Consider the following 24,339-nt stretch of genomic DNA (forward strand, 5'->3'; position numbering starts at 1 on the left):
AAAAGTTAGCTTATAACAGTGACCCTTTTTTGTGGGATACACACAAGGCAATTCTAGGTCTTGTGGCATATTTTGGTTAAACTATCCCCAATTCAATGGAATTGCAACCCTCTGCATGCACAGTGCACTCTTTCATCACATGTACAGCTGATTCTCAAGATCTTGCACACTAATGAGATATTATTGAGCCCACACTACTACACTGTCTGAGCTAAGGACTACATGCTTTCTGGTAAGTTTGGATTATAATACTGGGTGGGGTGAATATATTTTATACGACATACATGATTGTTTTGTTAACTAGTAAATAGTAGCCTACAGCATTGTGTGTTTAAATCATTTCTAACTTGTTAACCATTTCTGCTAGTTAGTTTTTGCTACCATGTGGGTTTTAGCTTGCTTAAGCCTGCTAACTAAGGAGTGTTCATTCACCTGTTTCCATACATGTTTCAAAGGAGTTGTTTAATCTAACTGTTTAACTATTTATATGTACATTGTATTTATTTAAAAAAATAAAAATAAATAAAAAAAATTCTAACCTTTACACGGGCACGGGCACTACCTGATGTGTGGAGACATTTACCTGCAGCTAATGTAGAAGGAAAAGCTGTTTACGTTTGCAAATACTGTGCCAAATCTTATGTGAAGAATGCAACAAAGATGCAGAATCATCTGGCCAAGTGCATAAAGTTCCCTCAGCGCTCACAACAAGCAACCTCTGACAAAAGTCCTTCTACCTCTATTCGAGGTGAAAATTATGAATCAGACACTTTACCAATAGCAAAAGCTCATGGTCCTCCTGAATCAAAGTTTTTTGACTCACTGGAGAAACGTAGTCAGAGAAATGCTGATGAATGTCTTGCTCGAGCTGTGTATTCAACTGGTTCACCTCTGATGCTCACAGGCAATGTGTATTGGAAGTAGAGGTCGACCAATTAATCGGAATGGCCAATTAATTAGGGCCGATTTCAAGGTTTCATAACAATTGGAAATGTGTATTTTTGGACACCGATTTGGCCAATTAAATTTGAACACATTCTTATTTTCAATGACGGCCTAGGAACGGTGGGTTAACTGCCTTGTTCAGGGGCAGAACGACAGATTTTTACCTTGTCAGCTCGGGGATTCAATCTTGCAACCTTCCGGTTAACTAGTCCAACACTCTAACCACCTGCCTTACATTGCACTCCACAAGGAGCCTGCCTGTTACGTGAATGTAGTAAGAAGCAAAGGTAAGTTGCTAGCTAGCATTAAACTTATCTTATAAAAAACAATCAATCATAATCACTAGTTAACTACACATGGTTGATGATATTACTAGTTTATCTAGCCTGTCCTGCGTTGCATATAATCGATGCGGTGTGCATTCGCGAAAAAGGACTGTCGTTACTCCGTGTACCTAACCATAAACATAAACACATTAAAATCAATACACAAGTTTATATTTTTTAAGCCTGCATATTTAGTTAATATTGCCTGCTAACATGAATTTCTTTTAACTAGGTAAATTGTGTCACTTCTCGCAACAGAGTCAGGGTATATGCAGCAGTTTGGGCCGCCTGGCTCGTTGCGAACTGTGTGAAGACTATTTCTTCCTAACAAAGACAGCCAACTTCGCAAAACGGGGGATGATTTAACAAAAGCGCATTTGCGAAAAAAGCACAATCGTTGCACGAATGTACCTAACCATAAACATCAATGTCTTTCTTAAAATCAATACACAGAAGTATATATTTTTAAACCTGCATATTTAGCTAAAAGAAATCCAGGTTAGCAGGCAATATTAACCAGGTAAAATTGTGTCACTTCTCTTGCGTTTATTGCACGCAGAGTCAGGGTATATGCAACAGTTTGGGCCGCCTGGCTCGTTGCGAACTAATTTGCCAGAATTTTACGTAATTATGACATAACATTGAAGGTTGTACAATGTAACAGCAATATTTGCCGCACGTTAGATCAAATATGGAACGGTTCCGTATTTCACTGAAATAATAAACGTTTTGTTTTCGAAATGATAGTTTCCGGATTCGACCATATTGATGACCAAAGGCTCATATTTCTGTGTGTTATTATGTTATAATTAAGTCCATGATTTGATATTTGATAGAGCAGTCTGACTGAGCGATGGTAGGCAGCAGCAGGCTCGTAAGCATTCATTCAAACAGCACTTTTCTGAGTTTTGCCAGCAGCTCTTCGCAATGCTTCAAGCAATGAGCTGTTTATGACGTCAAGCCTTCCGATATTAGGCTGGTGTAACCGATGTGAAATGGCTAGCTAATTAGCGAGGTGAGCGCTAATAGCGTTTCAAACGTCACTCGCTCTGAGACTTGGAGTAGTTGTTCGCCTTGCTCTGCAAGGGCCGCGGATTTTGTGGAGCAATGGGTAACGATGCTTCGAGGGTGGCTGTTGTCGATGTGTTCCTGGTTCGAGCCCAGGTAGGGGCGAGGAGAGGGATGGAAGCTATACTGTTACACTGGCAATACTAAAGTGCCTATAAGAACATCCAATAGTCAAAGGTATTTGAAATACAAATGGTCTAGAGAGAAATAGTCCTATAATTCTTATAATAACTACAACCTAAAACTTTTTACCTGGGAATATTGAAGACTCATGTTAAAAGGAACCACCAGCTTTCATATGTTCTCATGTTCTGAGCAAGGAACTTAAACATTAGCTTTTTTACATGACACATATTGCACTTTTACTTTCTTCTCCAACACTTTGTTTTTGCATTATTTAAACCAAATTGAACATGTTTCATTATTTATTTGAGGCTACATTTATTTTATTGATGTATTATATTAAGTTAAAATAGGTGTTCATTCAGTATTGTTGTAATTGTCATTATTACAAATACATTTCTTTATTTTAAATCGGCCGATAAATCGGTATCGGGTTGTTTTTTTTGGTCCTCCAATAATCGGTATCGGCGTTGAAAAATCATAATCGGTCGCCCTCTAATTGGAAGAGATTTCTGAATGTTCTTCGCCCAGCATACACTCCTCCAACCAGACCTGCTTTATCTACTAATTTGCTGGATGCAGAGTTCAAGTGAAAGTCAAGAAAATCATAGAGAAAGTAGACTGATGGGTGGTCGAATGTTCGTAGGCAACGAATAATTAACTACATCATCTCCACCCCTCAATCAGTATTCTACAAGAGCACAGACACAAGGGACAACAGACACACCAGTCTCTACACTGAAGATGAGCTGAATACAGTCAAAAATTACCTTGGACAACAGAAGGTATTTGCACTGGTGACAGACAATGCTGCGAACATGAAGGCTGCTTGGTCTAAAGTGGAGGAGTCCTTCCCTCACATCACACCCATTAGCTGTGCTGCTCATGCATTGAATCCGCTCAAGAACATCATGGCACTGAAAACAATGGATACACCCTACTAGAGAGCCAAGGAAATTGTTAGGTATGTGAAGGGTCATCAAGTTATAGCTGCAATCTACCTCACCAAGCAAAGAATAAGAGCACCACATTGAAGCTGCCCAGCAACACCCGTTGGGGTGGTGTTTTCATCATGTTTGACTGTCTCCTGGAGGGGAAGGAATCTCGCCAAGAAATGGCCATATCACAGTCTGCCGATATGGACAGCCGCATCAAGAGGATCCTCCCGGATGATGCATTTTGGGAGAGAGTGGTAAGCTGCCTGAAACTCCTGAAACCTATAGGAGTAGCCATTGCACGGATTGAGGGAGACAATACCATCCTGTCTGATGTTCAGACTTGGCTTGTAATGTAAGAAAATAAATATATATGTATGCTGGCAAGAGCATCCTGTCTGGTGCAGAGATCAACAAGGCCTATGGTATCATCACTACCATGTCTCGCCACCTTGGCCTGGATGAAGGCAAGGTTCTTGGCAGTCTGGCAAAGTACACATCCAAGTAAGGGCTTTGGAATGGAGATGCAATATGGCAGTCGTGCCAACATATCTCATCAGCCACCTGGTGGAATGGACTTTGTGGACCTGAGGCTCTTTCCTCTGTTGCCTCTATCATCCTCCAAATCCCACAAACATCAGCCGCCTCAGAGCGCAACTGGTCCTTGTTTGGGAACACGAACACCAAAGCATGCAACAGGCTGACCAATACAAGGGTTGAACAACTGGTTGCCATCAGGGCAAATTTGAGGCTTATTGAGCTAGACAACAAGCTAACCTCAACAAGGTTGGAAAATGACAGTGAAGATGAGACCTCAGAGCCTGATGTTCAAGAGGTGGACATTGAGGAGGTCCAGGGAGAAGACATGGAAGCCTGAGAGGAAGACAACCAAAGCTTTAGTTTCTAGACTAAATAATTTTACGTTGAAAATGTTTTTGGGAGATGCGATGGATCATTGGGGGTCATTCAATATTCCCTTTCTTTTGTTGTTCAGTGAAATCATCCCATGTGAAGAGTCAACTCATTTAATTAAAGTTATATTCGTAACTAAATAGTTTTATTTCTATTGGAAGGATATAATCATTTGCAATTAGGTCTACTTATGACCAGTATCTCTACCCGCACATGACCATCTGATCATTTATCACTCCAGTGTTAATCTGCAAAATTGTAATTATTCGCCTACCTCCTCATGCCTTTTGCACACAATGTATATAGACTCTTTGTTCTTTCTACTGTGTTATTGACTTGTTTATTGTTTACTCCATGTGTAACTCTGTGTTGTTGTCTGTTCACACGGCTATGCTTTATCTTGGCCAGGTTGCAGTTGTAAATGAGAACTTGTTCTCAACTAGCCTACCTGGTTAAATAAAGGTGATATAAAAAAAATAAAATAAAAAAAAATATGGTAAAAGGTTTATGTTTCTGTCTCCATATGACATCTACATTTAAATGGTATTAATATTAATTTGCATATATTCCCATTAATTCCCATTTACTCCCACAGAAAGTTTCCACCTCTGAATATTCCCCAAAATGTGCAACCCTAGTAATGATCATATTGTTTAATCAGCTTCTTTATATGCCACACCTGTCAGGTGGATGAATTATCTTGGCAAAGGAGAAATTCTCACTAACAGGGATGTAAACAAATTTGCACACACAGTTTGATTGTGCGTTTGGAAAATGTCTGGGATCTTTTTCAGCTCATGAAACATGGGCACAACACTTTACAATGTTGGGTTTATCTTTTTGTTCAGTGTACCATTGCTAAGGCACTCTGGAAAATAGCTTCTGCTGATGTAATACAGAAAGGGGTCCTCACCACGAAAGCAGACTGGTCGGCGGGCAGGAGGCCGTTACAGCGGCTCAAGGCCTCGTCTCCGGGCTGCACGTCCGAGTCCTCCAGCAGGGGGAGCTGTCCTGGGGTCAACGCATCGCTCAGCTCCTGGGTGTCCTTGTCCGAGCCCCTCAGTCGGTACACCACCGCGTCTAGCAACCCCTGGGTGGGGATCCCTGTCTGAAAGGCAGAGGGCGGGCCGAAGGGGCTGCGGTACAGGGCCACTGCGTCCGGTCCATTCTGGATGGTGTTGGGTGGCAGGCGGATCGAGGGGGCTGGGACCAGCCTATCACTTCCCACCAGGAAGTAGCCCTGGGCAGTGGTGAAGTGGCCTGTGAGGCTGATCTCGCGGTAGGGCTTGCTGTTGTGTCCGCTGAACAGGAGGAGCCACACGGCCTGCAGAGAGACGCGGCGGCCCGACGGGTGCCACAGCTCGATGAACTCGCCATCCTCGGCTGAGCCCGGGTTGTCAGCATTTACCTCGCTGATTAGAAAGTCTCCCCGACCCCAGGGAGGGAGGTGAGGGGGCACTTCCGTACCTCCAGGGACCACTGAAGAGCGGAAAAATGAGATTTACCAAATAGCAACAGGTCAAAACTCACTACTATTTGGATACATTATATTGTCTCCTCAATTTGGTAACTATTTACATTAAATTGCTCTTATACACATGTTTATAAACACATATTGTTAGATAGCAATTATACTCTATTCAATGTATGTTCATTATCCTAAATGTTTATTGAATTGAATTGGCTATGATTGATTAGAAGCTAATCGATTTGCCTATAAGCACTAATGTGTATCACCAATCGAAAGCATCCCCAATGTAAAGGTGTCAGTGTGATAGCGAAATATGTAACACTCACCAGTGGCGTGAGGGCAGATCTTTGGCCATGGGCACTGGTTGGGCTGTCCGGGGGTTTGTGGCGCTTCCCAGAATACACCAGGGTCTCTGGTCCAACTGGCCACACCACAGCGACTGAGGTAGAGGCCTCCTTCCCCAAACCTGAGAAAGACCAGCAAGGTTAGTACTTCAGCCTAAGAAAGATAAATGGATGGATGATTGATAGATGGATGGGTGACTGGATGAGTATGGGTGGGTGGATTACCTGGCGCTGAGCTGATAGGGCTGTCTGCCTGGTATAAGGGTCTCTGTGAGGTTGACGCTGGGTTGGTTTCCTGGTCCAGCGAACACAAAGGCGTCTAGGGGCTGCGTCTGGCTCAGGGGGCTGCCTACAGGGAAGTCCGAGGCCTTGCCACTGTACAACGCCACTGCCCCCGACTCATCTCCTGATGTATAACATTGTAGAACTTAATCACTCAACATAGCTTCCACACCAACAAACACGGCACTTTTCATACACAGGACGTGAAACAATTTGCGTAGATATAATTTCACACACAAAATACACAGGTCCAGCTCCTTGACTCATAGAAATCTCTGCAAGACCTCCCAATGAAGAGATATGAAGCTTTTCTCAGCCCTGAAGACCAGTAGGAGCTCCTCCAGGTACAGGTTCACTGACCTTTCATGTTGTTCTTGTCGATGGTGATGGAGATCAGGCCTTCCCTGGAGGTGTGCACGTCGACACTCTCGCTGACCATGTCCGTCCGCCCGTCCAGCACCAGCAGCACCAGAGGCCCTGCAGCCTGGGACTCGCTTAGCTCCACAAACCCGTCCACCTGCCCCCCTCCCAGCTTCAGCTCGCTGATACGCGTGGTGGCAGTGCTGGGATCAGGGGGGATGCAGCGGTTGCGTTGGCCAGGTGATGGCAGGTCCACCTGGAAGCCCCAGCTTTCCCCAGAGATCAGGCACCTTTCGATGGACTCATCCCCCTCGTGGGCCCCCTCGTCCTCCACGAAGGCCGACTCCCCTGGGGTCAACGTCTCAGCCAGGACCTCTGCGCCCCCGGACCGCCGCGTCATGTACACGATGGCATCCACCAGCCCCACGGCTGTGGCGTTCATCTTCTCCCCGTAGCGTGCCGCAGACGTGTGGTAGAGCGCGATGGCGTCCGGGCCATTCTGGACGGTGTTGGGTGGGAGGGGGATGGCCGGTTTTGGCTGCATGTCCACCGAGCCAACCAGGAAGAAGCCCCGGTCGTCTGTGGTGTGGCCCTTCAGGTCCAATACTTTGTAGGCTATGTTTCCGTTTCCATTGTAGAACACCAGGGTGTAGCCTTCCAGTGAGGCCCTCTGGCCGCTGGTGTGGTAGAGCTCAACGAACTCAGTGGTGTCCAGTTTGGGGTTGTCTGCGTTGACTTCACTGATGATGAGGCAGGGATCTCCCCAGACTGACGCAACCAGACACACGGACAGGCAGACAGCGTATGTTGCGACCAGGCGAAGGGTCAGTCTTACCATCATGGTTAACTACTTCCCCAAAAATGTCAGTGCTAAAATGCATTAAGGGTTGAAAGTCTGAAAGATGAAGAAAATTAAGAAGAAACTTTTGAGGCACAAAAACAACAAATATTGACTAGAAATCACAGAAGGTGAAATTATGTTGTGGTGAGGATATCATAACGGTCTTCACCACCGAGACAAGGGGCAAACTCAAAACTACATTACTGTTTATCGGTTTTTACAAAAATAGACAGAATGCATGTTGCATTCTAGGCTAGTAGTATCTGATGATTGAGTCGCCAAAAACAGGAAGATGATCGGGAATGTATGTCTTAAGAGTTACAGTGTGGGTAAATCCTGCATTTATTGGAAAGCACACGTAGACTAGGATACATTTATTTCATCCAAATTAATTTAGGCCGTGGCTGCGGATTAATGCAAAAATTGTTCAACTGTGATTTGTATTTTATTTTTTCTCACTAGTACTAGGACAAAAACATGTTTTATAGCTTCCTGGACCTTGAATTAACCAAATAGTAGCTGTAATCTTCGGTAGACAACGTTAAAATAAAAATGTGCGTAATTACATTTTCGATCGTTTCTTACCAAACGGTAGACCAGGGAATCACAACGACAGCGAATTTTGGCTCGAGCATCATAGCGCATAGAAAACGAAGAAAGTTGCCTGCTAATTATTTATTTTTTAAATGCTTAACTAGGCTGCTACTATACGTGCTCTGTAGCTATAGAGTGTAAATACTGGAACGGAATATCTTCAGTTAAAACCCCATTCAAGACCACTACTTGTTGCATAGAAGACGATATTCAAGTCACGGCTATCGCTATCTCAACGACGAAACGGTTGTCATTCGAGTTCATCAGTGCCACACAGGGTTAGGGTTACAAAGTAGCGACGTGACTTACTGTATTTCAGTGTCCCCGTCCACGACGAAGGGAGTATTGAAACAGTGTTTCCAATCCAAACAAATCTGCTTTCTTATTCCGAGAGATATAATAGTAAACTTTGTTTCAATCTCTGCCGCTCCCAGCGTCGTCTGTCCACATTGACAAAGCACTTTCTCCCCCCTCTCCCGTGCGTGGGCGTTTAGAGGGGGGGGGGGGGGGATGATCCTCGGGTATCCTTCTCGTGTTGCGTAACATTCCATGCCATTCAAATTCAGCTCTGTGGTCTGCCTGTGTTTTACACAAAAAAAGGATATATTGGCCTTATGTTTAGAAAAGTGATTTTATTAGACTTTGGCGTGTTTACATTTTTATTAAAGGAGGCAAGGTGGGACTTTTTAAATTTTCAAATATTAAAATGTTCAAATATTTTCAAATATTTTAGGGGAATGTTGACCTACACCTTGATTTATATGGCCTGTAGGCCCCTGAGAATCCACGACTGCGAAACACCTTGGCCACGGAGCACCAACAAGTTGGCTATTCCTAGCTGGGTGACCTCATCTAATATGTTCTTGGTTAACGAGCATGAAGAAAAATATGAATCACATATTTTTACGATTCACAAGTGTCTCTAAATGTAGGGCCAAGTCTACCCCTGACTTTCCACATCTGCCATTTTACATTGTAGTTTGGACATTAAAGTTACTTTATTTTATTAAAATCAAATCAGTTGTATTTGTCACATGCACTGAATACAACAGGTGTATAATATTGTCTAAACAACAACGTCTAGTCGTATATCTGCGCTGAATCATTTTTCCTTTTGAGGTTTTGAAAACGGCTGACTTCAAGAGTGAATGCACCTTAATTAAAGCAACTTCTCGTTTTGAAAATGTAATACGTGGCATTGATATGAGTAAGAAACACGTATTCTACTGTCAAAATTGACTACAGTGTAAATATGATCATTTTTGTCATAAAGTCGTTCTCGTCCAAAACAGATATTTGCAAAATAATACGAAAACATGGTGTCACAGAATGAAGGGTATTGTACGTTTTCCCGTGGGTTGGGTTTATGGAATTCTTCCCTCATGCCCACAGCTGGCAGCACCCAAGTAATCATATATTCTGTACACAGATGCAAATGACCATTCTGATCATAATACCCATGGTCAATTTGGTGTGACATTTGATATCCCTATGGGCTAGTTAGGGACCGTCACTAAATTACACAATATACATGGGATACTTTTTAAAAGGTCAATAGCTCCAAATTTCAATGACCTCAAAACCTCAAACCAACTATACATTGAGACAACTAAAATACGTGCAACATGAAAATATTGTCCCATTTTCATTGTGTAATTTATTAAATGGGTTATTTTTCATAAAACCCTGGCAAGAGTGGCTAAAAGGGTGTTTAGCGTCCCCAGTGGTTCTGCAAGTGTATAGAGGATATTTTCCGCTGCTCTCCAGTGTTTAAATGCTGTTTATATGACATGTCGCCTATTTGAAATGATGAGCACTGCTTACATTCACCTTTTCATGTTTATTAAAATACTTTTCATTCAAATCATATGGTTTGGTTTCAGTACTTCAAAACCAAATGGTAGATCCAGGTAGTGACACAAATAGAGGGAATTTGGAGCCATTTCCCCCCCTGTGAGCACAGAGCGGTTTTTGAAATGCTAATTTAAAAATTAATGGTGAAAAAATGATTGGAACCATTTCGCTGTTTGACCAACTTGTTTTATGGGTATTATGACACCTCCGCTGTGGGGCACAATGGCTGCTAGCATTTCTTAATGAACCAAATCTCAAACAAAGCCAAATCAGGAAATGCAGTCATCCTTTAAAGGGAACTGAAATTCCTGATTTAGCCTTGGTTTCAACTTCTCATTAGGGAATGGGAAAAGGTTATAAGGACATGCCTCACACCCAAACCGATATTTAATTTCAGAATAATTTGGGGGGATTAAAGTTAGGTTAAGGGTTTGGTGAAGGTCAGGGTCAGTTTTAGGTATATGCTAGGTTTGAGTTTTTTTGACAGGTTTTGAGATAAAATCAAAACTGTTACGGTACCCTTCATTCAGCAAAGTACATTTTTTTCCTAATTATCTTGCAAATCTCAATTTTGGATGAGACTGACTTCATGACCAACATGATCCTATTTACACTTTGTAGTACATTTTGACACTAGAATAAATGTTTGACTAATATCGATCCCACATAGGCCATTTTCTAAGATGTTTGCCTTCAGTTGCTGTTGAAATATGATCTAGTTTCCAGAGAAATGAGGAACCTGTGGTCAAATTGCGTCTTCTTTGAGGCTTTAAATGATCTCACCCTTTAGTACACATCAAACCCCAAAATGATTCATTCACATTTCTAATTTTATAAAGGTACCCTTTCTTCAATATGAGCTAGGATATTTGGTTGCAAGATGTCCATTTACAAAGGGTATATCAACTGTTAAGTACTTGCTGTTCCCTACAAAGCTGGGTCTCTTCATCCTGGGTCTTGGTTAATGATCTTGGACTGGACTGTGGTATAGCCCTTTTCTCAAATGAACACACATCTGTAACACAACCAGAAGAGTTTGTTGTCCTCCCATAATACCAAGATGTGTAAAGATATGTACCACATGTTAAATTCACTTCAGACATATAGATCTGCAATATGTTGTGTGTACACATAAGGATCGGGAAATTAACCTGCTTTGGTATGTGAAAGGGTTAAAACAAATTTGGTATGAATCTATGTTCAAAACAAGAATAAAACAAAATACTTTCTAACATGTTGTTCAATTTACACAGTATGAGCACATACTCCATGCACTTGTGTTTTTGGGCTAAGCCTTTGATTACTATCACCTCAATCCCCTGAGCTACTCTAATTGGAACAACCAATCAGCTCACTGGAACAATTAATGCAGTTTAGAATAAAATAACCCGAAAACCAGTGCATGACAGTGTTTTTGTCATGTCATTACATTGTATTTCATTTTAAAACCTCAAGATGGCCCTATATGCACAGTCCTGATGCAGTAGCACAACAGACCCGATAGTTTCGAGGCATTCAGGACATGTGTCATGTGTTAAAGAAATACCAATTATTTTTGAAAGCCTTTGGGTTCAAACATTGCAACTGAAAAATGTATTGCCTTATAAAGGATTATAATACTTTATTACCAGTTAATTCCTTATGTTCTCTTTGTGGCTTATTACATGTATCTTATGCATACATTTAAATATGCATTTGTAGGCATACGTGTTCACCTTAACCCTGGTAGGTTTTAAACATTATCTGTTGTAGCCTGATATATCAAAGGCTCATTTCAAAGCCTTCCCCTTTGGTGTAAAAAAAAGAAAGAAAAGGTTTTCAGAGTCATTTTCCAGAAGAAAAATACATGTAGGCCAGACACACAGACACTCATTCTGGTCGTAGTTTACCTCAGGGATGGCCTCTGCAAAATGAAAATGTTATTTATTGTCTGCTACCAGTGTTGGAAGCCGTAAGCGTCAGTGGGCTTGTTAATGATCCAGGCTATATCACAACCGGGCTGTGATTGGTCCCATAGGGCGGTGCACAATTGGCTCAGCTTTGTCTGAGTTTGTCCGGTGTAGAACGTCATTGTAAATAAGAATGTGTTCTTAACGGACTTGCCTGGTTAAATAAAGGCTACTTTTAAAAATAATAATTATGGAGACAAATCACTTTCTGTAGAATTGTGCAACATGTATGTCATCACTCTCAATGGTATTTACATGTGTTACATTTGAGTGATTTATTGGCTTTGCTTTCCCCAATACACTCAACAACAGTGAAGTCTCCACTTTTTGGAGCAGAAGATGTGGATGCTGGTTACAGTAAATCAAAAGAGGGGGCTCATGGGTAGGTGTCAGTAAGAGGGTGACAATAATTGGAGGGAGAAAGGCAGAGAGAGAGGGAGAGCAAAAGGTTGTCCAGATTGTTTTCACACTCTTGCCTTGACCACCAGAAGACAGAAAGAGAAAGAGAACAGTTATGAGCTGAAAAACAGTATGCCAGTGCAAGGGAGGACAGTAGCAGGTGACCCAACCCTGGTTTGTAGCTACTATGATTTACCATTATAGCCCATTTAATTGCAGTAACTCTGTTACTGATTTGTAGGTAATTCTGCTACCGATTTGGTAACAACATTTGTTTATCACTTCATTTAAATTAAATTGATATTAGTACAAGCACTATACCTAATTGTTAGGTCTACCTTTACTAGATACTTCTGTGAACTTTCATTATCCTCCCTCCTCGGGGAGAGAAATTAGAAAAGATCTTAAAGATATGTGGGTTTTTGGTAACGGAATGACAAGACACTAGGCAATGTTTAGAAGGCATATTATTTCTCCAAGACTAAGTATAAGTGTTGATATTACACTGAACAAAAATATAAAGTGGCAGTACCGTGATTCATGAGCTGAATAACATTTCCCAGAAATGTTCCTTACTTAAAAGCTTATTTCTCTCAAATGTTGTGCACAAATTTGTTTACATCCATGTTAGTGAGCATTTCTGCTTTGCCAAGATAATCCACCTGACAGGTGTGGCATATCAAGAATCTGACTAAACAGCATGATCATTCTACAGGTGCACCTTGTGCTGGGAAAACGAAAGGCCACTAAAATGTGCAGTTTTGTCACACAACACAATGCCACAGATGTATCAAGTTTTGAGGGAGCATCCAATTGGCATGCTGACTGCAGGAATGTCCACCAGAGCTGTTGCCAGATACTTGAAGGTTCATTTTTCAACCATAAGCCACCTCCAAAGTCATTTTAGAGAATTTTGCTGTACATGATTCCTGGAAGCTGAAAATGTCTCAATTCTTCCATGGCCTGCATACTGAGGCATGTTACCCGTTGAGCATGTTTGGGATGCTCTGTATCAACGTGTATGACAGCATTTTCACTGTGCCCTCCAATATTCAGCAACTTCCCACAGCCATTGAAGATGAGTGGGTCAACATTCCACAGGCCAAAATCAACAGCCTGATCAACTCTATGCGAAAGAGATGTGTCGCTCTGCATGAGACAAATGTTGGTCACACCAGATACTGACTGACTGGTTCTGATCCACACCCTACCTTTTAAAAAATTTATCTGTGACCAACAGATGCATATATATATATTCCTAGTCATGTGAAACCCATAAATAAGGACCTAATTAATTAATTTCAAATGACTGATATAAACTGTAACTCAGTAGTATTTGAAATTGTTGCATGTTGCTTTTATATTTTTGTTCAGTATAGTTGACAAGGGTCTGTACTTCAACATTGTGTTTTGACATATTTCTAATACCTTAAGACTTTTTCTGATATGTTTTCTTAGACCCCTTTTCCATCCGTTTGACCAGAAATCAAAGCCTTCAATTATTACATTTTTTAAAGATGGAAATTATTTGAAAAAAAAAATGCTTTAATTTCCTAAAAATATAGACTCTTAGCTTTCATTTGACACCCATTTTGAAATGCTCCTATCAACTTCACATGTTGGTCGTCGTGGGTCCTTTACATGGAAATGCCGAAGTCTCAAACCCATTGACTGGGACTCCATTGTGGGCCTGCCAAGAGGTAAATTAAACTGTCAAGCAAGGAAAATGAGCAAGACTTGTCTCCTGTGGTGGGCAGACAGATTCCTGGGAGGGAAGTGATTCATATCCTCTGTTGATGATGACACTTCCCACTGGGCTCAGACGTAATTTCAACGTCTAGTTGATTTATATTTGGTTCAGTTGTCAACTGAAGTGAATTCAACACAAAAATAAATAAATAATTAAATGTCACCATGTCATTGGATTTAGGTCAGCAGTTTGGGTGAAAAAAAAGACATTTCCCTTACACTGATGACTTTTTGTAAATCTGGTCAGATTCCCATGTGTACTGAGCAAAAATATAAACGCAACATCAAATCAAATCAAATGTTATTTGTCACATGGGCTGAATACAACAGTGAAATGCTTACAAGCTCTTAACCAAAAATGCTGTTTTTAAGTGTTAAGTAAAACAAAAAATAGATAAGTTAAAAATGATATATAAAAATGTAAAAAATCTTAGAAAAATAACAAATATTTAAAGAGCAGCAGTAAAATAACAGTAGCGAGGGGGGGGGCAATGCAATTAGTCCGGGTAGCCTTTTGATTAGCTGTTCAGGAGTCTTATGTCTTGGGGGTAGAAGTTGTTAAGAAGCCTTTTGGACCTAGACTTGGTACTCCGGTACAACTTTCTGTGTGGTAGCAGAGAGAACAGTCTATGACCATGTTGGCTGGAGTTTTTGACAATTTTAGGGTTGCTTACACTGCATGGTATAGAGGTCCTGGATGGCAGGAAACTTACGTACGTACTACCCTCTGTAGTGCCTTGCAGTCGGAGGCCGAGCAGTTGCCATACCAGGCAGTGATGCAACCAGTCAGGATGCTCGCGATGTTGCAGCTGTATAACTTTTTGAGGATCTGAGAACCCATGCCAAATCTTTTCAGTCTCCTGAGGGGGAATAAGCATTGTCGTGCCCTCTTCACGACTGTCTTGGTGTGTTTCGACCATGACAGTTGGTTGGTGATGTGGACACCAAGGAACTTAAAGCTCTCAACCTGCTCCACTACAGCCCCGTCGATGAGAATGGGGACATGCTCGGTCCTCCTTTTCCTGTAGTCCACAATCATCTCCTTTGTCTTGATCATGTTGAGGGAGAGGTTGTCATCCTTGCACCACACGGCCATGTCTGACCAGTCAATTTAAATAAATTCATTAGGCCCTAATCTATGGATTTTACATAACTGGGCAGGAGTGCAGCCATAGGTGGGCATAGGCCAGGTCCACCCACTTGGAAGCCAGGACTAGCCAATCAGAATGGGTTTTTCCTCACACATGGGCTTTATTACAGACAGAAATACACTTCAGTTTCATCAGCTGTCCGGGGTCGCTGGTCTCAGACGATCCCGCAGGTGAAGAAGTCGGATGTGGAGGTCCACATGTGGTTCCACGTGGTCTGCAGGTGTAAGGCCGGTTGGACGTTATGGCAAATTCTCTGAAACGACGTCGGCAGAGAAATGAACATTAAATTCTCTGGCAACAGCTCTGAGGGACATTCCTGCAGTCAGCATACCAATTATGCTCCCTCAAAACTTGAAACATCTGTGGCATTGTGTTGTGTGATAAAACGGAACATTTTAGAGTGGCCTTTTATTGTCCCCAGCACCAGGTGCACCTGTGTAATGATAATGCTGTTTAATCAGCTTTTTGATATGCCACACCTGTCAGTTGGATGGATTATCTTGACAAAGGAGAAATGCTCACTAACAGAGATGTAAATAAATGTGTGCAGAGAAATACATTTGAGAGAAATACGTTTTAGAAAAATTCTGGGATATTTTATTTCAGCTCATGAAACATGGGACCAACACTTTACATGTTGCATTTGTATTTTTGTTCAATGTAGACTCAACATCACCAATTTTTTATTTTTGTGTGGAAATGGCATGGTAACAATGTTGATTCAACCAGTTTTTGAGGAGGTTCTGTGCCTCATCTGTAGGAAAGCCTCTGATATTGACAGGAAAAAGGTCAATAGAAATGTTTGTTGTACAAATTTGTTTGGGCATCAGAGTAATACAGCAAACTGCAATGCAACTCCTCTAGTCTAGGACTTTCATGTGAGGTTCATGTGGGTTCATGTGCATCTCAATTTCATTCCTGTCAAAACAACTTCCACTCCTCAAAACGTCCAAGCGAAGACAAACTTGCAAGGTATGTTTCCTGACAACTCTCTTCTTCCGTCTTCCCTCCCTCCCTCCCTCCCTCCCTCCCTCCCTCCCTCCCTCCCTCCCTCCCTCCCTCCCTCCATTCAGTCTTTCAGTTTTGTTTGTCCTTCAGACTGCACTCACAGGGTTCTATCATCCTAACTCAGAGGCTTCTTGTGGTTTTGCAGTATTGTCAAACCATAAAGCAAGAGAACACAAAAGCCTCAAAGTCCTCTGTCTCCTTCAAATCTGCATTGCAGTAGAACAGCATTCAACCTATCGCCACTCAAATAGGGAATGTTGTTGGTCTCTGTCTAGTGGATGGATATCAGGTTGCTCAATTGATCACAGTGAGTGTGACTGCGTTTTGGATCTGAACAGAGCGTTGGCTCACTCTAGTGGCAGAAAGACAAAGATTGCCATCCCTGAATCATCAGATAGATTTCAGCTGCACCAGTCTGGCCTGTGGGTAGAGCATATGCGCCAGCCTGGAGTATTTAGCCAACCACAAGAAAACATTGATCAAACAACAGACGCGAGACCAGAACCCTACTCAGCCCCCCATAAACTCCACCCATGAAGCTGCTTTGATCAGAAGCTTTGGACTCATAATGTATGATCTATGGGAATTATATTGTTAAACTGATATAGGAATAGCTATCAAGGGGAAAAACATTGATTTTGACTGAAGTCTGTCAGTCAGTGCATACTGTAAATCACCCCCCCCCCCCATTATGTTTGTATGCCCTTTCATTCAAATGACCCCAATGACTTCCCCCGAGTGTCCCTCAACCTAATTTTCCTCCTCATTGGCTCGTACTGGAGAAATTTGCAATTTTGAGGACAGAGGAGAGCAGCTTGAGTACCCACCAGAGGAGTACATGGATTAAACTTGCTAGAGTAGTGTGTAGTGAGTGTGTTGTGAAGTGAATGGGAACCTCTAAGGGTTTGCACCACAACAGATATGTGATAGGAAAACGCAGCGAAGCCTCACACACACAAACTAAGACTGTGTGTGTATGGTGGTTCATACATAAGTGCATTTTGCATGCCTTTTCCACGTGTGTGTGTGCGTAGGGTCTACCCAGGGGAGGCATAGGGATGACGCTGTTATTTGACATTGATAAATGAGGGAGAGACTGTACTCTACCCTTACAGCACATCTCAGCAAGCACACCTCATCAGCATTCAACATGCATCATTAGCTCATGCATCCATCCAATCACGTGAGATTTCCTCTGTAGAGTGTGTGTGTGTGTGTGTGTGTGTGTGTGTGTGTGTGTGTGTGTGTGTGTGTGTGTGTGTGTGTGTGTGTGGGCATACGTGTACTGGTGAGTGTTTGCGCACACTTGTGCGTGTATGTGTAAGGGAGAGACTGAGGGAGAATCCCTTTGTGTTCCTCCCGCTGTATTCCCAAGGTCATCTTTTGGAGATGTGATCAGCTACAAGACAGTCAATGCATTCAATTCAAGGGATAGATGGCATTTAAGGTCAGTAAGCACATAGAATTGACACATACACATTTATTACAAGGCAAATAGCCTACATGTTGGATTGCTGATATATTATCCAATAAATGCAAAATGCCAATTGCTTTTCCTCAACAGAGTAGAAAGCATACCATCACAAACTAATGGTACCAGTGTTTATTTTCATATCGGATTGGAATCCCAACATCTGATGGCATGATCCGAAAGGGTTAAATCCTAAGAGTGGGGTTGAGCGAGTGCATCCAGAGCCTCAGCCAGCGAGAGAGAAAGATGATTTTGACAGGAGATTGCATTCAGACATATTTGATACCCAGTTCCCATGGTAACCAGCTACCATGGTGCACCTGACCTACATATGTGGCGTATGTACACAAACACATGCAAACCATCTGTTAGCGCTGCTCAACACGGGCTCGCAGGGAGTCTCACTGTCTGTCGTTTGAAAAGCCTTCAGAGCTTCAAGTACAAACACACCGGCTCTGTTGTCGTCTTTAGATCTGTGCAGGTTGGTGGAAACCTGCAGAGAAGAAGCATTGCCAAGACGACTGCGAGCAATTTGAAGACAAACGACAGTCCCCATGTATAATGTAAACTGTTTACTAGAGACTAACCATTCCCTCAACCTGTTCTCATTTGAAATGATTTCATGATAAACACACATTAAGGCTTAGAGCATGTTTTTATGATATATTGTCAATCCTTGATGAATGAGAGCGGAGGCTTTGGATTGGTGCTAAGTGCAGAAGTTAAGGTGTTGTGATTTATTGCCATTAGGACTTTATCGTACTTCTTTCATTGTGATGTAGTGGCTTTTCCATTTCATGGCTTTTAGCTACAGTATAACAAACATGACATCCATGAAGAATTCTGCTCTGTGCTAAATGTGGGTCTCTTGAATTAAAAAACGAAATAGTGAGACCTCCATCCTTAGTCTGTGTGCAATGATTATTGTGTGAGTTATGTGACAAAGCTATGCATGCACTAGGCCTGTGAGTAATTTATAGAAACATACTTTGCATGCTAATGCATACACTGGCACAAGGAAAGGAGTCAAAGAGCACCGATGCATGAACTCGTGTCAACATACGAGCCTTCTCCACATCGACACACAGAGAAAAGTCACTCACTAGCGTCATTACGGCGTAGTCAAACTTGACCAAAGGTCAAGTGTTAAGAGAAGCTGTAACCACTTTTACATGATCTCACCCCTCCATCCTCTTTCGCTCTTATCTTGGTGTCCTGCATTCAAAAATAGCCGCCATCTTCTCTTTTCACCCCCTTTGTCTCATCGATTCTGCCATGACAGGGCAGGGGACAGTGGACTCCCAGGGGGTATGCTGGGTAATAAATCTAATTCCTGTCTGCGTGTGGAGGCTCATGGGAAGGGCCTGGCCCACTTTCACTTAGACAAATATATCCACAATATGGTGGAAAGTGGGCCATAAAAGGGCTATAGACCTGGATCACTTGCCAAGTCTGCTTGCCAAAAAGTCATATCCCAATTAGGACTCTGTCAACAAGTGTAACTTTTTTGGGGCTAGAGCTATTAGTATTTATAAACATTGTTGTTGTCATTTGGCTGACAGATACAGAGGATTATGCGTCCTTAAGGGATGTGTGAAGTTTGCTTCTTGTAAAGCAATCAGCTGTTAGAGTTAGCAGCGTCACTCGCATGGGAAAAGCAGCAGAAAAGATTATCTGCACATTGTTGGAAAGCTCTCAAGTGAGTGCTTGGATCTCTTGTCAAACCAAATACTTTTGGCTCGATGTCAAGAAGTTTGCCCACCCCTAACATAACCAGTAGTGGTGCGTGGGTAAAATCACTGAGGAAGCCAAGCCAGTAAAAAAAGCCACATTACAACCTATGTTGTGATAACTGCGATGTTTGCTCTATAACCCATTCGTTCATACGCCACAGGGATACACAATAAGGCTGTAATAACAAAAAGACAACAATCACACAGTGGCAGAATAAATTCAACTAAACATACAGGGGAAAGAAAAAGTATGTGAACCCCTTAGAATTACCTGGATTTCTTCATACATTTGTCATAAAATTTGATCTGATCTTGATCTAAGTCACAACAATGGACAAACACAGTGTGCTTAAACTAATAACTTATTGTATTTTTCTTGTCTATATTGAATACATGATTTAAACATTCACAGTGTAGACTGGAAAAAGTATGTGAACCCCTAGTCTAATGACTTCTCCAAAAGTTAATTGGAGTCAGGAGTCAGCTAACCTGGAGTCCAATCAATGAGACGAGATTGGAGATGTTGGTTAGATGCCCTGCCCTATAAAAAACACTCACAAAATGTGAGTTTGCTATTCACAAGGAGCATTGCCTGATGTGAACCATGCCTCGAACAAAAGAGATCCCAGAAGACTAAGAAGATTAAGAATTGTTGACTTGCATAAAGCTGGAAAGGTTTACAAAAATATCTCTAAAAGCCCTGATGTTCATCAGTCCACGGTAAGACAAATTGTCTGTAAATGGAGAAAGTTCAGCACTGTTGCTACTCTCCCTAGGAGTGGCCGTCCTGCAAGGATGACTGCAAGAGCACAGAGCAGAATGCTCAATGAGTTTAAGAAGAATCCTAGAGTGTCAGCTAAAGACTTACGGAAATCTCTGGAACATGACAAGTCTACAATATGTAAAACACTAAACAAGAATGATGTTCATGGGAGGAGAGCACGGAAGAACCCATTGCAGTCCAAAAAAAAACATTGTTGCATGTCTAAAGTTCACAAAAGAGCACCTGGATGTTCCACAGTGATACTGGCAAAATATTCGGTGGACAGATTTAACTGTAGTTGAGTTGTTTGGAAGGAACACACAACACAATGTGTGGAGGCAAATAAGGCACAGCACACAAACATCAAAACTTTATCCCAACTGTAAAGTAGGGTGGAGGGAGCATCATGGTTTGGTACTGCTTTGCTGCCTCAGGGCCTGGACAGCTAGCTATCATCGACAGAAAAATGAATTCCCAAGATTATCAAGACATTTTGCAGGAGAATCTAAGGCTATCTGTCTGCCAATTGAAGCTCAATAGAAGTTGGCTGATGCAACAGGACAACGACCCAAAACACAGAAGTAAATCAACAACAGAATGGCTTCAACAGAAGAACATGTGCCTTCTGGAGTGGCCCAGTCAGAGTCCTGACCTCAACCCGATTGAGATGCTGTGGCATGACCTCAAGAGAATGATTCACACCAGATATCCCAAGAATGTGGCTGAACTGAAACAGTTTTGTAAAGATGAATGATCCAAAATTCCACCTGACCGTCGTGCAGGTCTGATCCGTAACTACAGAAAATGTTTGGTTGAGGTTATTGCTGCCAAAGGAGGGTCAACCAGTTATTAAATCCAAGGGTTCACATATTTTTCCACCCTGCACTGTGAATGTTTATACTGTGTGTTCAATAAAGACATGAAAAAGTATAATTGTTTGCGTGTTATTAGTTTAAGCAGACTGTTAGTCTATTGGTGTGACTTAGATGAAGATCTGTTCACATTTTATGACTAATTTATGCAGAAATCCAGGTCATTCCAAAGGGTTCACATACTTTTTCTTGCCACTGGATGTTTCATCCGGTGAAGTCCACAAAGCAAATATTGCATGAAAAAAACAGCCATATCACCTGCTGCATGACCAAGCAAGTTATTGTTTTTACAGTTTACTAAACTACTGATTTAGAACCACAGAGTTACCGCAAGTCAGCACAAAGACAACAGGAGCACTGTCTCAGATAATCCAGCACCATTTCAATTTAAACATTTAAACATCATTAAATCAACAAGTCTACATACAGCGCATTCGGAAAGTATTACAGATCCCTTGAATTTTTCCACATTTTGTTACAATACAGCCTTATTCTAAAAATGGATGGAAAAAAATCCCACTCAATCTACACACAATACCCCATACGGACAAAGCGAAAACAGGTTTTTAGAAATGTTTGTAAATAATGTGAGAGTTCAGTGACCAGCCGGAGGAAGACGACACGACAGCACCGTCTCAGGGAATAGTTACTCAGTGTAATGCCAATTAGTACACAGCTGTGCCCACTAATTGCTTTGTGCCTTCCTCTATAAAGGTGTGCCAGGAAAGGAGCAAGGGGAGGATGGGGAGTAGCCGTTTGTTTTGCTTTCCCTTTTAGGCCACAGCCTTTTGGTCAATGGCTTAGTTTATGTTGATTTGTTTTGTTACGCTGGTTTTTCAGCATTGGACGTTCCCTGTGCTGGAGTTATTTTGTCAGGCAAAAGAAGACACGGTTTAGTTAACAAAAAAAAAGAAAAGGAACCACAACCACTGCCTCTGATTTGTTAATTTTATGCCTCCCACCTGTGTTAGGGTGCTTCAGAAAAGCTGAGCCGTCCTCAACTGGTGGAGAATGCTAGCACTTTGAGGGAAAACCACAACCTTTCCGGTGGCTGTGATGTATTTCTTTAAGGTTTCAAAGGTTTCATGACTAGAAGTATGCCGAAGAGGAGTCACAGACGGGCCAACTCTACCAACTTATCCGTCTGGTAAGGGGTGGCTATGACTCACAAAAACCATGGCCGAAATGTTAGAAACCCTGGTCATAGACAAGTGTTTGAGGGAATTACCCGTCACCATGCAGAGGACAGTCAGTCAGGCAAATCCAGTTACAGTTGACCACCAAGTCCAGTGCATTGAGTTATACTTGTCTACTAAAAGACTTGCTGCCATTAGTAGGGGCGAGAAGACAACTCCAGTGGTACGCCCCATGGCTAGCAGGAGGGTAGACAAGGCCAGCACCCATCCCCATATTCAAGACTTTAAGTAAGGCCACGGCTCAGAGCACTATGCAGTGTTTCAAGTGCAACACATATGGTCATATGGCTAGACACTGGCCCAGTGTAGACGTCCCTATGCCCACTGAATCATCAGCCACCCCCCGTGACCAGGTGGAATGTCCCGCGCCACAGGTATGTTGGCATGTGGAGCTGGCCCTGGCTCGGAGTATGCCAGTGCACGTAAGAGTGATGGACTTGGAAGCCTTCCTGGATTCGGGAAGCATGGTGTCTCTGGTACGGGAGGAGGTCCTGGTCAACGCGCCCTGCCTCGATTCCCTACCCCTGTCGTGAAGACCACCCTGATCGCCGGGGGCAAGGGAGTGGCCCCGATAGAGCACGGAGTCCGAACAACTCTAATCGCCAAGCACTGGCACACTCAGAGCCCACCCGGAGACGCACTCGATGGCGCACACTGCAGGGGAAGGAACAAGATGAAGCTAAGGAGGCGTGGCAGGGCAACCCGGATTCCTTGTCAGACCAGGGAGAGACAGAAGACTCCCCCGATGACCGTCTGAGGCACTTTTTCCAGGACACCACGGAGGAAAACACCTGGAGGGGGTTAGAGAGCGACCCGTGGGAGCCAGATCTAATCAGACCCCCATCCTGAGTCAAGTCAACGAGCTCCAGAGGGAGCAGATAGGCCAGATGTTTCAAGAGTCATCGGGGGAGAGCACCCCAACCAGGAGCGCCCCTCCCTCGCTTCAACACGCACAATTTAACACTGTCAGAAGAGCTAATGGCCGAATTCGGAACCGCCCAACACCGGGACCCCGACCTTCGCCAGGCGATGTGGAAGGTCGAAGAGGATAGATGGGAGGAGTATCGACTTGGAAGGTGAGTTAACAATCAAGTGGGGTCTCTTGTACGGGGTGGCCAAAAATAGAGGGGTAGAAAAGGAACTGCTAATGGTGCCCTGTTCATACAGAGATGTGGTGTTACACATGTCCCATAAACATGTACTAGGGGGCCACCTCACCAGGGAGAAGACAACAGAATAGTTGCTGGGGTGTTTCTATTGGCCGAGGATTACCCAAGATGTTGCTAAGCATTCAAATCTTGTGACACCTGCTAACGCACTGCTTCCAAGCGATCCCTCTCCCAATTATAGAGGGCCATTGGAGTGCATAGCCATAATCCTGGTGGGACCCCTTCCTTGTTCGGTGCACAGACATGAGTACATCTTGGTGGTGGTGGACTATGCAACGAAGTACCCAGAAGCTATTCCCATGAGGTCAATGGCAACGAAAGCCATGGCAAAGGAACCCTAGTGGGCCTCCCGGCCACCATCCTGACTGACCAGGGCACGCCTGTCATGTGCAGACTGATGAAGGAACTCTGTCAGTTATACCGGGTCAAACCAATAAGGACCAGTGTGTACCATCCCCAGACGGATGGGCTGTGTGAACGGCTGAATTAAACCATCAAAAGCATGCTACGCCGGGTGGTGGACCGGGATGGGAGGTCCCTCAGGCATCCACTGGCTTCGCGCCTTTTGAGCTGCTCTATGGGAGGCCCTGTCGCAGCAACCTTGACTTGGCCTGGGGGAACCAACCCTGCCAGCACTGTTCCTTCTTTTAACACGTCACCTTAACGAAGAACCAAATGGCAGCGAAATGTCCGGTGGTGTGGGAACACATGACCAAAGCGCAGGAAACCCAAGCCCGGGCGGACAATAGAATGGCACAGCTAGAACAGTTCCGCCCAGGAGATAAGCTACTGTTTCTCATCCCTACGCTGGAACACAGGCTCCT

The 24,339-nt window shown here is 43.0% G+C and overlaps 1 protein-coding gene across 1 annotated transcript in view; it reads right to left on the minus strand.

Moving 5' to 3' along the window:
- The window catches only part of LOC139368160 (uncharacterized), a 28,988-nt gene extending 20,313 nt beyond the window's left edge, over nucleotides 1-8,675 (minus strand). The window contains exons 1-5 of the mRNA XM_071106763.1: nucleotides 8,511-8,675; nucleotides 6,767-7,661; nucleotides 6,350-6,530; nucleotides 6,107-6,246; nucleotides 5,223-5,788 (exon numbers count right to left, since the gene is read on the minus strand). Coding sequence (XP_070962864.1) covers nucleotides 5,223-5,788; nucleotides 6,107-6,246; nucleotides 6,350-6,530; nucleotides 6,767-7,607 — 1,728 coding nt within the window. The 5' untranslated portion in view covers nucleotides 7,608-7,661; nucleotides 8,511-8,675. The remainder of the gene's footprint in view (nucleotides 1-5,222; nucleotides 5,789-6,106; nucleotides 6,247-6,349; nucleotides 6,531-6,766; nucleotides 7,662-8,510) is intronic.
- Between the last annotated feature and the right edge of the window lie 15,664 nt (nucleotides 8,676-24,339).

This window comes from Oncorhynchus clarkii, chromosome 16 (genome assembly GCF_045791955.1).
Source record: "Oncorhynchus clarkii lewisi isolate Uvic-CL-2024 chromosome 16, UVic_Ocla_1.0, whole genome shotgun sequence".
Classification (NCBI taxonomy): domain Eukaryota; kingdom Metazoa; phylum Chordata; class Actinopteri; order Salmoniformes; family Salmonidae; genus Oncorhynchus; species Oncorhynchus clarkii.